At 45.5% G+C, this 14664-nt stretch overlaps 1 protein-coding gene across 1 annotated transcript; it reads right to left on the bottom strand.

Annotated features, from left to right (window-relative positions):
• Positions 1-1281: 1281 nt before the first annotated feature.
• Positions 1282-13512, bottom strand: LOC119440137 (uncharacterized). Its single transcript, XM_037705074.2, has 3 exons — positions 13378-13512; positions 4156-4329; positions 1282-1658 (listed from the first exon to the last, which is right to left on the bottom strand). Exons 1-3 carry the CDS (start codon positions 13510-13512, stop codon positions 1290-1292), a joined length of 678 nt encoding a protein of 225 aa, XP_037561002.1. The 3' UTR covers positions 1282-1289.
• Between the last annotated feature and the right edge of the window lie 1152 nt (positions 13513-14664).

Genomic DNA, 14664 nt, shown 5'->3' with positions numbered 1-14664 from the left:
GTACTTATTGAGAAAGTGATCAGGCAAGGAGACACAATCTTTCCAATGATATTCACTGCAGGCTTAGAATATATATTTAGGGTGCTAGACTCAGAATGATTAGGAGCGACGGTCAACGGCTATTATCTCAACAACATTCAGCTTGCCGATGACAGGACAATGCCCTCGGACAATTCGTAGGGCAGATAACCCGTGATCCCTTACAAATACAGAGTATGTGCTAGGAGAAAAAAAAGCACTGTCTAGGACAGCAGAAAATCAGGTGTGGTAATGAAATAAGAAAAGTTACAGGCACAATTTGGAATCAGCTAGCGCACGTAAAGGGTAATGAGAGATCGCTGGGAGAGGCCTTCGTTCTGCACTGAAAAAAAAGAAGTGGCTGGGGACGTTTCACATCATCCTAAGTTCGTCCGGCATTTTAACGCACTATTGCTATCGAGCAACAGTTAACTTCGTACTGCGAACCCACCTTCGCATGTCTAACATATTTGTTATCAGTATGCGAATAACTTTTCGCTTTCGTATCAAATATTTGATGTGTGCTAAATTGTAGCAAGAGAGTAACACTTCATCAAACCAAAAAAGACGGCTGACTAATGGAGTAGCACACGAGGAATAAGGATTATATACAGGGATAAGGTGCCTCAGAAAGGCTGACCAACGTTTCGATAGGAGGACCTATCTTTGTCAAAGGCGGCCTCGTCATCCTGGGCGGGTTAGTTTTAAAGGGTTACTAACCCGCCGAGGATGACGAGGCCGCCTTTGACGAAGATAGGTCCTCCTATCGAAACGTTGGCCAGCCTTTCTGAGGCACATTATCCCTGTTTATAATCCTTATACTTCATCAAACCAGTGCTTTGTTCAGGGAATACTAAAACAGCTCGGCAGACAGCTTTCAAAGTTGAATTGACCTGGTGTATTGGTGTGTGTGTTCGACGCATATATGTTTAAGTGCCAGTACAAACGTTTCCTCGTATCAATAATTATTTTGCCCTACATCTGCTTACCGATATATGGACGCCAGGGGTTAAGCGTTTTTCAAAATATTTGTTTTTGTAAGTACACTAAAAACTGCAAGTAAGTATATGACTGCAAAAGTAAGTCGGCGGAAGTAGCTTTTGCAAGTGACACGTTAAATGCAATACAAAGTGGGGCAGACTTTCAGTGGAAATAATTTATTGTGCAATGTTCACACGAAATATTGATGGCCAACCAAATAAGGCATAGCGCTCGCGCACACGCGGGAGACAGTATGTGAGAGGAGCCTTAAAATGGGGAAAGTCACGGGACTAGCCGGCCCAAGGGCCTGCTGCGCCGTAGCCGCCTGCACCAGCACCGAATGCAGCAGGCCTGGCTTCCACAAAACCACCAGGCACTACACTCCCAGCGACCGATGTCACGGCAGGAGCGGCGACCGGATTAGCATTAAACACCGCATCGGCACTGGCTGCGGGAGCAGTGCCGGGTTCGTTGGTGTCTACGGTGGCACGGAATCCGTTGGCGTCGGCAACGTATGTCACGGTGCGGAACAGGCCATTGGCGTCTCTGTAGCCGAAGGAACCTCTCTTGTTGTTGCTAGCATCGCCTTCCTCTTTGTGGAATAGCCGGGTGCCGAACTGGTCGGTGTTATCATAACCGAAGCTGTACGGCTGAGCAGGCTAAAAAAATGAATCACAGCGTTATGAGTTGCAGCTTTGGGCAAATGCTGGGAAAGTTGTGCAAGCGCAGTTGCGTTAATGGGACACAAAAGAGGAAAATTGACTTAGCTGTATTAGTAAATAACCCTCCCACATTACCAAATACCACTCTAGCCGCGATAAGAGGCTTCTCAAGCGGTAAAAGACGGAATGAAAGACGAGTGCCTGTTCCAGCCGACAGCGATGCCATGGATTTTGAGGGCATTTGCTCTGCTCAAGGCAAACTTTTATTGATAAAAATAGACTGCCATTGAATCTTAAAAGATCACAAGACTAAACTTAGCAAGTTGCGATAACTCTTCCTTGGTCACAACTACCAAAATACACACAAACACAGACAACAATTTGAAATCCGTGATGTCAGATTGGGCCACCGCCGTTATCCGTCCCGGACAGTGCCACTGCCTGCCCGCGGCATGCTTTCAGCTAATGAGTGATGCGTATGCATGGCTTCGTATATTGCAGAACTTTCAAGGATGGATAATCAGAGACCCACTGACGTACGGGCCCCACAGTACTGATGCGAAATTAAAAAAAATGTTTCTTTCACTTTTTTATAATAGAACCTATGATCACAAATAAAATGGTACTTTGAAAGAGTACTCGACTATGCTGAAGTGGTTAGGTATTTCATTCTAGTGTCCTCTTAAAAGTCTCCGAAGCTTCGCCTGCACTATGACCCAACGTACTTTTACTACCTAACTACATGTCGTTTTTTTCACTCTTGAACGCTTTAGCTCTATGCAATATCTTCCCTGTCCGTGACAATAATAAACACAAACTGTTAATGGGCTTCTAAAGTGAAAATATTTCAAAGAGTTAATTTTCGCGGTGTCCTGCCTACGTTGTTTTCTTTTGAAATCAATGGGTTTTTATATTTATCAAGGCACACAGTTGCACGTTCTCAACAGGTAGGACATATTCTGTGGCATTTGAATAGGCTTGCTCGAAGTCGTGGATTGTTGTTACACTGCGCTGAAAGTGACAGACTCTGGAACAATACTATCCCACGCAATAACTTCATTTCCAGGCATGCTTTTTGACCATACCACAAAGAATTCTCGCACTACTTACGTACAGAGAAATAAACGTATGTAGTATACAGGGTGTTTCAGCGAACACGTTCAAAATTTATTTAAGGTTACCTGTAGCAGATAGCGCAATTCTAGTTAATGAGCTGGTCTACTCGAAGAGGCGGACATTACTTGCAAAAGAAATTGAAATGCATAATCGAATAATTAAACAGAAATGCACTAATTGCCTGATGGCCTATATTGCAAGTTACAAAGTGTAGCTGTGGATTTCGCAAGGCGGATCCACTTAGAATTAATTCTCAGGATGACACCAGTTTCGAGATATTAATTCCCGAACTTTGCGGAGACATGCATTGGCGTTCTAGTTAATTTTGTGCTTCAATGCATACAGCGCCGTTTTGTTAACAACCTAACTGGAACGCCAAAGCATTTCCCTGCAAAGTTCGGGATTTATATCTCGAAACTGGTGTCATCCCGAGAATTCGTTCCAAGTAGATCCGCCTTGCGAACTCCGTGGCTACAATTTGTAAATTGCAATATAGGCCATCAGGTAATAAGTTAAAAACTTAATTACTGAATTTCTGTTAATTATTCGATTATACATTTCAATTTCTTTTGCAAGTAATGTCCGCCTCTTCGAGTAGACCAGCTCATTAACTAGAATTGGGCTATCTGCTACAGGAAACCTTAAATAAATTTTGACAGTGTTCGCTGAAACACCATGTATACTGACACGTGTACTTGTTTATCTTTCTCGGGTGACCGCGTTTAACCGTCTAACAAATGTTATCGCTCAGCGCAGGACGCACCTGCATGTATCCGAAGTTTCTCGAATGTTATCGATGGGTCTATCCGCTGTCTGTTGTCACCGAACCTAGTGTAATCTGATTGCATGTATCCGCGACGCGAATTGTCTAGTACTTTCCGGAAGACACGCCTTCACCAGCGCTTACTCTGGAACGTTCGATGAGTCCTGCATAAGAGCCGACATGCTTGACCAGCTGACGAGATTGATTGTACTGTGCTTTTGTGTGCACTGGTTAAAAGTTAGGGGGTTCACGTGCCAAAACCACGATCTGATTATGAGGCACGCCGTAGTGGTGGACTCCGGAAATGTGGACCACCTGGGGTACTTTAACGTGTGCACAGGTTTGCCCAATAAACAGTTAGTTTCGTAATTCGCGGTTTGCTACTGTGTTTTTTATTGTCACTACCACGTGACAATGTGGTAAGCGATGACACCTATGCTAGCTGCTCATGTGATACTACCGAATTATTTGATATAGGCTGCAAGAATGACCCTGCATAGCATTATTTTCGCCATTTCATTGAGCATAAAAGAAAAACACAGAAAGCAGCGCTGATATTTGGAGTATGTGCACTGAACACGCTAGAATTGTTGTTTTGAAATCATTCATACGTACATAAGAGGCGGCTGGCATGGAGGAGAAGCCAGGAGTGGCAGCAGTGCCAAACTGGGGACCACGCAACCTGGTGGCCTGGAACCCGAACGTTGCACCGCGGAATACTGGGAGGTTGCCACCGCCGAATACATTTGCTCCTTTCACGAAGGCGGAGAAGGAGAGGACGATGGCGGCCTGCATAGGGAGTATGATTAGAAAAGGTAATTACTACAGCCCAACTGCATCCTGGGAAGCACCGTCGTCACTTTGCGGGTACACAATCTCCGCACAAAGTGCGATCACTGTCTGTGTATGCCCAGTAAGGGCTACAGATAATTAAAACAAATTAGGTGGGGATTTAGCTGCAAACAAGAGAGAAACGCGTTAGCATTACGTTGCATCTCGATGAGGTGCCGGATACGGGATTTAAACCGCGTTCACCACAATGCAATCTCTTTTTCAGGAGATAGCTCAACACATGTCGTGCCTCTTTGACTAGGGAAGAGTGAGTGCAACTGACGGTAGTTCGGAGAGCAGACCACCGTTTCTTGCACTTTATATATATATATATATATATATATATATATATCGGAACAAGTCATCATGATACAGACGCATTGTCTCGCTGCCCACTCTCGCTCTCTTCCGGTAGCACGCCGTCGTCTTCCCCACCACGTCGTTCCGATGGTATACGCCTGCCTCACACCAGCTCTCGATAACGCCCCTGGACCTCGTTACGCTTTCAACACGCTCTGATTTCGTATTGCTTCAGCGGGCCGACTCCTACTGTCGAACTCTCATGGATCGCCTTAGTAGGGCGGGGAAGATGATGATGGTTATGTACAAATGAAAACGACGAAGTACGTTAATAGTGCTTACAATATATACATCTACCACTTGACCGGCTTCCCACCCTTAACATACACTTGTTTCACTTTGACATTGCTAACACTTGCACAATAAAGGTTTTGATTGTTTTTAGATGTATTTCGCACCAAATGCGACTTTTGGATAAGCGGTAACGTAATACGCGCATTAGAAAAATAGCATTTTTGCAATCAACTTCGGCATTTGAAATAAAAAATCATAGGCTCCGGCAAGGCTCAGGCTATCCTAATGCTTCTTGTATAAGATAAAAAAACTGACAGCGCTACATGCTCCTGTCAAGAAGCTGAAGAAGACACAGAGCACCTTCTTCTGCACTGCAAAAAGTATGACGCTTTCTATAAGAAGCTTTTGGCAAGCTGCAGGCTTTCGATAAACAAGCACTATTATTATGAAATATTTTTGGTTCATGGCCATCAAATAACTTGCAACACATTGCTGCACGCACAATAGTTAAATTCATGGATGAAACAAAAAGACGAGAATGTTTCTAAATAAGTCAACAGTTCATTTCATTTATTCATTGTTATTCTTCATCCTGTTGTTTTTATAATCAGATATATTAACTGTTTCGTTGTATTATCGTGCTTCGGTGGCTTTTGCGTCCAATTATGTGTACCTGGGGCTTGGAATGTGACACTCAAGAGTAGCGTCATTTGCAAGTTTCCAAGAACATACATATACACGGTATTTTCTGAGCATTTTTGTTATGTGGACATTTACGCTCCATGAACATTTATATTTTCTGAACATTCATATTACTGTAACGCACTTCGTCTACGCGAATATTCCTGTGCCCTTCTCAGTTCTTGTTTTTGTTATCAACAATATTGTTTTTGTTATCAACCCACGCTAAAATGATCGTCCGTCCGCTTATGCCGATATTTGCATGTGCTGCTTTGTTTGGTATTGCCACATACGTTTGCGTTGCCGGTTGCAGGTAAACGTTTCGTTCAAACGGCGCACAATTCGACGGCATTGCCGCGCGCCGTCAACGACCACAGGCCATCTACACCTTGTCGTTTGCTTGCTAACTTCGTATGTTAATTTTAAGGTAGTTTGCGCTCACCAAACTTACAACACACCGTCAGGTCAAACTTTCAACGGGTCGGTCATACCGGCCTCCAGCACACGTTTTCCACGCATCTGAGCTTTTGTTTTCTCCACAAATTTTTCCTGGATATGGAAAATGTTTCCAAAACTAGGCTTAGAATTTGCACATCTACGAAAACTTCCCTAGTTATTGCAGCCTTCTGCGTAATGAACAAATACAAAAGACAAAAATGCATCAAATTTTATAAATCTCATTGCTATGTCACGCGACGAACCAGTGCTCCATAACAAAGGCGTAATTTCTAAATGTCATAACACAAATTAATATTTTCCTTTTTTTTCTTCCAAAAAGGATTGGAATACGAAGGTTCATAATACACAAACCGGTAATAATATCTCAATTTAACGACATCCCGCAAAACACATTACTGACACTGGTAAGCCCAAGATTATAAGAACAATCCCGAACGGTGATTATTATAATCGACGCTGATGTACACGGAAACGCACATAAAACATGCGGTGCCATGCTCTGTCGAGGTGCAGACAGACGGTTAAGGTTGAATTCTATGCATTATACAATAGTTAAAGATCAACTTGATTGAGAAATAGACACCGATATAGCTGACTTAGCAGTGGAAGAAACTCAGCGCTTAGGTATAGAGGGTATCACCGGTGCAGGCCCTCTTGGCCGAAAGGATACGTTCGTTCCTTTTCCAGTCACAGATTTTATCCTCCGTTACGCATAAGAACAAAATATTGTATGTTACTCGCTTGGTTCAAGCATTTGCTTCGTTCTATTCGTTAAACTTATCAACACTGGCACAGATATTTTGATTATTCAAGTGATTTCTCACCTTTGCTACCATACCCATTAGAAAAGTATGTCTTTGTTGGTCCGGCTAGCGAGTTGCTGGGTGTTTGCACCGCAGAAAATGCGTTTTTCGCTTTTATACACCTGACCTGACTGTGTGTAACTACACCTCTCTCCAGTGGCGGAAGCTGAGGGGCGGTTTCTCCTTCGTTTGTTTCACGCTATTCGGTCACGGACATGGGCTGTCACCGCCGTCGTCGTGATGCACACCTTTCTAAGTACTACGTCTTTTACGATGTCACAGCAACTGAACGTTGTCCTCGAACCCATTTCTTTGCTTTTTGGAGACGTCACGCCGAGGGAGCTGCAAAATGTGGTACCGATTCTTGTTTTGATGTTCCCCATGCGACAACCACACCACAAGCACAGCAATGTCCCGCCTAAGGGCGGACAACACAAGAACTGAGTTCAAACTGATGCTGATTTTCTGCCTGGTGAAAAGTTTCATAAGTTTGTGGTAATCCTTATAGGCAGTGTCAAATGTGCGGCCGCTAGACAGGGAACAACTGGCGCCGTCTTTGTGTTATTTTACGCACTCAGCAACTCCCGTTTCCATTTTACCCCTCCCCCCCCCCTCTTTGTCTTCCACGTAGATGTAACCAAATAAAGTTAAGCAATATTGCACAGCAGGAAAAGACGTACAAAGTAGAACAATCGAAGGAATATGCCCTAAATAAAAATAACATTTTCATATTGCCAGATACATGAGGCATATCATAGCGATGCCATTTAACAAGAGTGTCAGACAAGGAGGCCCGTTCTCGGCAACGACATTCGCTGCATGCGCAGAAGAATTTAATCAATGCGGAATATCGTGGAAACCTGTTCTTTCCAGATTACATTTTTCTGTAAGCAACGCTTAAGATGGCTAGCAACAAATAATTCAAGGTTGGGATTTCAACAGGTGGTAGGTTGAACAGGCTCGCAACAAAACATCATTTTGTGATTCGTAGACAGCTTCTCGAAGCTGTGTAAGAGTCCATATATCTTGATTAAGCAGTTGCGAAGGACTACGGTCATGAGAAGGAAACTTTGGGACGCATAAAGTTGGTTAATTGCGAATGGCCGGCGCTTGAAAGAGAAGACCGGCGGCGTACCAATACAATTGAAAAGAAAAAAGCACTCAGTGACACTGCTACTAATGTATGACACGATAACTTGAAAGTTACGGAAGAGCTCGACAAATGGAACTTGCAGTAAGTTATGGAAGCTAATATGCCCAGAGTGACGTTAAGAGACACGACGAAGGTGGTAGGGGGCAGAAAAGTTGATATTCTCGATAAGTAGAGTTGGGAAGGTGTTGCGGTGTGTAGAACATCAAGCCGATGGTGTATTCGAGTAGCACAACTGGTTGCGAAGGCCGGGAAACACAGTGGAGGTAATTTGAATACCTATCCGTGAGACGGTCTTTGGCAGGGTGCATAAAATACGCTAACAAGGATACTTTAACGCCGAGAAGAATATAAAATGATAAAAGACGAGAAGCTTGCCTCCAACACGAGTTAGAGTGAATTTATTGCACATATCAGTTTCATCGCTCCTTCACAATACATAGTAATTGCACATTCAAAGAACAATTGCTTAAATTTAAACACCCTGTTGCCGTATAATTTGGCAGAAATATCTTTAGGAGTCTCACTCACTTTTTATCTGAAATCTATCTACCAGCTGTGTTGTGCTCGTGCGCACGCCACGAACCACGCATATTTATTATCTTACTTTTATGATTGCTAAGTCTGTGCGCCTTCTTAACCTGTCGGAAGAGGATGCAACAAGCGCAAATAAGCCAACGCACGCTCGGCACATTCTTGTCCTACAACTGCGGAAAACCGGCCCACGCCTCATGACGTAGGGAATACTGTGAGCGGTTCGTGCTGCTAAAAAGAGCAACGCCAAACACACTATGCAGCTTCGTCTGGTAGTCAACTCGGCGGAAACCGACATTTAGCGCGTGCAATGTTAGCAGCATCTTGGGTAAACAGTAAACGCGGCTTTTTCGTTTGCTTTACTTGCCAATGTGAGACCCGCCGTTAAAAGGACGGATACAAAACAAATAAGAACCGTCACCCCGACACGGGCTGCACGACACGTTTTGTTTTTCTGCAATTATGTCTCACAGCAGGTACCAACTAGGCCAAGAACGAGTTTTTTTCTCGAGGCGGAGACAATAGTTGTACAGTGTTCGGCGATTGAAAGGCGATAGTAGGGCCTCATGGACGCCAGCGCTTGTTGCGCCACCACTCAGCGCTCGGGAAGCGCTAGGGGGCCAAATGCAGTCACCGTGTATCACAAACGCTCTTGCCTTCATCATACGCCACAATGATTCCACTCTGTTTCCGCAACGCCCACCGCCGGCAGCCATGCACTCCGAATACCGTGGTTGAGCGGCTGAGCACTGTACATCTTATCCACGCATGTATGTAGCCATGCCTATACGTTATCACTCTTTCAAACTTACTTTGTCAGGTATGCGTCCGACGTTAATGAAACACGCCCAAATGCAAATTAGCAAGCACCGAACGAAAAGATAAAGAAAGCAGGCACCCCTCCTAGAAACAAGCAGCATGAAAAAGTGCCACTGACATTATTTTCCGAGTCGTGATGCATGATGCGTGAATACTTGACCGTCTGCCAAAAATTAACGTAAACTTGCAGAGCGCTTGATGACCTAGAACAGCAGAAAAACACAAGGCCGTGCCTGCTAGTGTCCTACCGACCATGCAAACACAGCGTTGCCAGAAGATATCGGTGCCGGCGCTCTCTCAACCGGGAACCTCGGCGGGCTGCCGCTAGGGGCGCGCGCGACTTTCTGACAAGGCCCATTACCACGAACCGGTAAGAAACACTACCTACACAAGGTTTTCCTTCGGTGCACAGGCCAACTGGACCTTCTTGTCTTTTTATTGTCACAGGTTTATCATTTCGTAAACCTTACGGGAATGACACTTTCACGTGTGGTGAGAAGTTTATTGAAACCTTTTCCTCGCTGCCCTGCTATCATTTACATTACCTTGTTACCCATTCACGACCAATGTTTCTTCACGAACCATTCTTTCCGTCTATTTCGTGGGTCTCTACAGAACCTATTGTTGTGCTTCACGATGGCAACATTTAACAGAAAAGGATAAGTAATAGTAAAACAAAACTGTTACCCTTTTTCTTTATATAAATCCACACAAAAAATAGGCAACATCTAATTTGATGTGTACAGCTGCAGCTTAAAAAGATTAGCACAAGTGGACAATGACCGGAGCAGGGAAATTGCGGTACGCGGCGCTCTTCTTCCCGTGCACACTGGTATCTAAGGTGCCTCATGATTCATGTTTTAAAGAGGGGGTGCCTAGCACTCTATTTTTCAGCGTGTTACGGAACAACAGCGCCGCGTGCCGCAATTTATCTTCTCAGGTGATCGGTCACTTGTCTGCTGCAGCTGTACATATTTAGCAAAAGTAATTCCTTGTTATTTGTTTTACAGTGCATGTATATCCCTCAGTGATATGATTCGTAACTTTCTGCTTGGAAATGCGTTGTCTCTAACTTTATGTGGCAATATAAAATGCAGCGGTGTGGTCATATAGTAGTTCCATGTTCGCCCGATGAATGTGCTTGCCAGGGCTTTTTTTATGAAACCTTAGCGTAGCTCTTAAACCCTGTTCCATATCAATGTATTGCTGCAAGGCAGATCATGATCATTATTGTGGTTTTGGGTGATCACGATAACATTTGGCCTTTGTTATAGAAACGTGACGTTATCTGTAGTTAGCAACACAAAAATCTCGAACACCTCTTTCAGAAAAGGCAAGACTTACGTACCGCCTGCATGCTACACCATACGTGCACGAATTATATGAACGACGACTCTAGCTTTGCGATATTGATGTTTGCGCCGCATCCCCCACTACGTAGTCAGGTTTGAATCACGAGGTATATCGCATACCTATGTCGTGCAATGAGTGCATAAAAATGCCCATAGTTTCACGATTTCATAAACTGTCAATAGCAGAATTGGTCGTTCTTGAGGGTCAGAATATATGTGGCTTCGTATTTGAGCAACCTGAAGTCGGAGGGTGCCCTTTCACAAAAGGCGTTATGTTTCACGAAATAAATATCCTTGCTGTAGATTATAGCGGTTCCGGTTTCATACAAGTAAGTAATGTTTATGAAACTATTGTTGCGTCTTGCCTGCACAAATGAATTTATTCTTGCTTTCCGATAACTAAATAATAGTAAAATCATCTTGAACTTTTTATGCAATTGTGCCACGCAAATTATCATGGTACGTCCGCAAAGTTCAAGGGTTTATTGTATTTCATGCAGATGGCATGAAAACTAGAGATCGCATTTTTGTGAAAACAGACAGAAAGAGAGATAACCTTTCGGGTTAGAAAAGCAGAAAGATCGGTTGGAGGAGCTTCGTTTTTAGTTTACTACTCCGCGTAGTGGAAAGGGAGAAGGGAAGGAGAGCGAAAAGGAGGAAGTGCGCATAAGGACAATTGTGTACAGAAAACAATTTCAAAAAAGCCTATGGATACTATGCCATTCTGATATAATGAATATAATGAATACTACGCATATTCAGATATAATGTATGTATCTTAGGAAATCAAAGAGCAGCTACTCGGGGACAAGGCGCAAGCTCAAAAAGGTGCAATTTTGCCCATATTGGAAGGAGTGGCGCGATAGCTTGCCCATTATTATACCTACCTAGTCTGGCATCGTACTTCGTGTGGTATCGGTTGTGGCAAACCTTTGCAACGATATATTAAGCAAATAGCGCGGACAAAGGGGTAGGAAGGGAAGACTATGACATCGCGCGCTGGCTATTAGCTGGTGGTCTTATTCGAATGATTGTAAATATACACAGGAAAAAGGCAGGAAACAACGCAGATAGCCAACGCCAAAAAAAGCACAACAAAGGTATCGAGTTATCAGGCACGAAACGAGGCAAGAGCTGCTCCCCCTGCCCGCAGTGCATCACGCGGGCAAACTGAAGGCACATGTGAACAAAGGATGACGGTTGTGCAGACGGTTGCTTTCGTCCTATGGCGGGAGGCCTCCCTTAGTCCAGGAAGCCTTGCTACCAAGCCGTCCTCTTCGCCCGGCCCCCATGAGACGGTCATTTTAGGGATCGCCCGACGGTTGTGAGCAGGTGCGAGTAAATGCGGGTGCGAGAGAGAAAATCCGGGGGCGTACGTCGGATAGACTATCACGCGCCTGCGGCGCTCGTACTGAGTGAGTCATGCCGGAGTATACCTTTCTCGCGCCTTGCACCGCTCTACCTTCAAAATAACATCACCGATTTTCCCGGGGCAGCAGTAGGGGCCGTAGTATAGAACGGGCCTGCTCTCCTGGAGCAGTAGGTTCGCTGGTGCCAAGCTTTTGTGTGCTGCTCTCCGTGACTTTTCAAAAGCATCTTTAATTGTCTCCTTTGATTTCTGCAAAAGCATGTGCAACATTTCGTAGGCGGGAGCGGCGGAGCTAGCGTAACGGCAGCAAAGCAGGTACGCCCGCGGTATCTTTAGCCTGGCATGAGCTCCAGGAGAGCAGGCCCGCTCTCTACTACGGCCCCTACTGCTCCTCCGGACAAATCAGCGGTGTTATTTTGAAGGTAGAGCGTCGTAAGGCAGGAGAAAAGTATAATCCGGCATGACTCACTCAGCAGAAGCGCCGCAGGCGCGAGATATATAGCTGTCCAACGTACCTTTAGCTTCGGGGATTCGCGTACGTCCGACGTACGTTAAGCATAGCGATGACCAAATGGGGCGTCAGTGCCCACTGCTTCACCAGGTTCACCGCGCCGGCAGCCAGCGTCGGAGCGCTAACTCCCGCAGGGCATGGCCAGCACGCAACCTCCCTCCGCAATGCCCGCTCGCCTAGGGACAAACGCATACAAAACGACCAAACAACTGTCTCCGTATAGTACCTAGGCAGTCAGATATTCAAGGAACAAAAGCCCACTGATTTTCTCTCTCGCACCCGCTTTTACTCGCGCCGCGCATAAACGTCGGGCGGTTCCTGAAATGACCGTCTCGGCGTCGGTCCCCCAACTTGCGCTGGTCAACCGGGTGGGTGCTGGTCAGCTGGTGTTCCCACTGCTCAATTGTGGATTGGGAGTTGCGTGGTAGAGATAGGGCGTGTCCGCATTGTCGCATCGTATTGTGTAGTGTACAGGGTACTGTGCAGATCTTGCATAGGTAGTCGTATTATGTAGAGAGCATGGCATGTAGGACTATTCCGTGTGCGCATGTGTTCTGCAAAGAAAAACAAAAAATAAAAAATCGTCGTAATGACAACAGGTGACACCTGTAAAAAACATTTGCATATGAGCGTGAGTAACCTTCTTTCGAGGAGAATTCTGATGAATAAACTTTATTGTTCTGAGCAAGTGAAGTCACCGCCCGAGCAGGGCGCCCTCCTCATTCCAGGCTGACGTGCGCCCTGGCCACCCTCCGAGCCCTGGCCATCAGCGCTAGCTGGTCCTCAGGGTTCGTGCTGGACTGTTGGGCCTCCTGCTGTCCTATGTTGTTGTGTGCACTGGCGGTGTGTTGTCTACACCCCCACACCATGTGGCATAAGGTGTTTCGGACGTCGCAGAACATGCAAAAGTACGTTGCATGGACGACATTCTCTAGAAGAACGTCCCGCGTACGCAGGAATTTGTTTGCAGTGTTCAGACAGTTACCGCTTCTCTCTCCAGTAGGGGGTGTGGTGGGGTACATGTCGTACTGCTTAGTCCGCAGTGCTGTAGAATATTGGTGAAATTCTTCTGAACGCCATGCCTCCTCTGTGGTCCGTCCGGCAGGAAAGCCTCGTAAGCATGATCTGGGGCCCGGGCATCCGGCTTCACATTCCCTGCCGGGAAAAGAAAAGAATATAAATAGAACATACACATATAAAACATAAATATAGAACATAAATATAGGCTGATGTTGATGGTGATGATATAGCCTTAGATGGCGCATCAGTCGAAAAATCGACCACCATCCGCTGTACTGGCACCAAAACTCAAGTGACGTCTCAGGTGACGTCTCAGACACAAACTGATATCAGAGTAGAAGCAAGTTACAAATTACTATGGAAGTTACGAATGTATCGCGCTGTTGACGCGCGTTGTAGTAACAGGCCGGCATCCAGTGAGCAAAAAAACGGCAACCTTTATATGAGGCTCGATTATAAAGCCAGGCCAACACATCTAAAGTGGTTCTTAGATGCGTTCTTAGATGTGTTAGATGTGAATGTGTTTCTTACATGCGTCCGCCCGGCCGGCGGACGCCGCGCGTGGCCGTTCGCCAGTTTTTTGCAAGAAAATCGCTCCGTGTGGGTAGAGAGAGAGAGAGAGTAGATTTTAATGAAGAGAAGGGAGGAGAGGTCGGCCTGGAGAGCGTGTCTCTAGCCTGCTACTCCTCACTGGGGTAAGGGGAAGTGGGTGATACAGAGAGAGGTAGGTGACAGGTGATTATGATATCGTACAAGGAGCTACTATTTCCACACGTTTTCCAATACGCGGTTGTGCACTTTTCACACACTACATGCAGGAGTAGTGTTGTCCGCACAGAACGTCATCGCACAAACACATTTCGCGCACTGCACACTGTGTGGGTAAGCTCGTATTGTAGGCACGGGGGAGGCCCGCTCTGCCTAGTTGATCTTCTCGGGGGAAGAGTGGATGCTTGAGCTGTTACCCGCTCCGGGGGGGTTCTCGCCGTGACGAACTGTTA

The sequence above is a fragment of the Dermacentor silvarum genome, chromosome 2 (genome assembly GCF_013339745.2).
Source record: "Dermacentor silvarum isolate Dsil-2018 chromosome 2, BIME_Dsil_1.4, whole genome shotgun sequence".
Lineage (NCBI taxonomy): Eukaryota > Metazoa > Arthropoda > Arachnida > Ixodida > Ixodidae > Dermacentor > Dermacentor silvarum.
Note: the sequence above shows the minus strand (reverse complement) of the source record. Positions and strands in the feature narration are given on the sequence as shown.

Bases quoted from the DNA above. Each gene is read 5' to 3' on its own strand.
- LOC119440137 (XM_037705074.2), bottom strand. From the start codon at position 13,512: ATGGTGTGGGGGTGTAGACAACACACCGCCAGTGCACACAACAACATA. The intron at 4,330-13,377 runs GTCAGCCTGGAA...CTCCCTATGCAG, and splicing joins GGAGGGTGGCCAGGGCGCAC to GCCGCCATCGTCCTCTCCTT. The intron at 1,659-4,155 runs GTACGTATGAAT...TCATTTTTTTAG, and splicing joins CCATGCCAGCCGCCTCTTAT to CCTGCTCAGCCGTACAGCTT.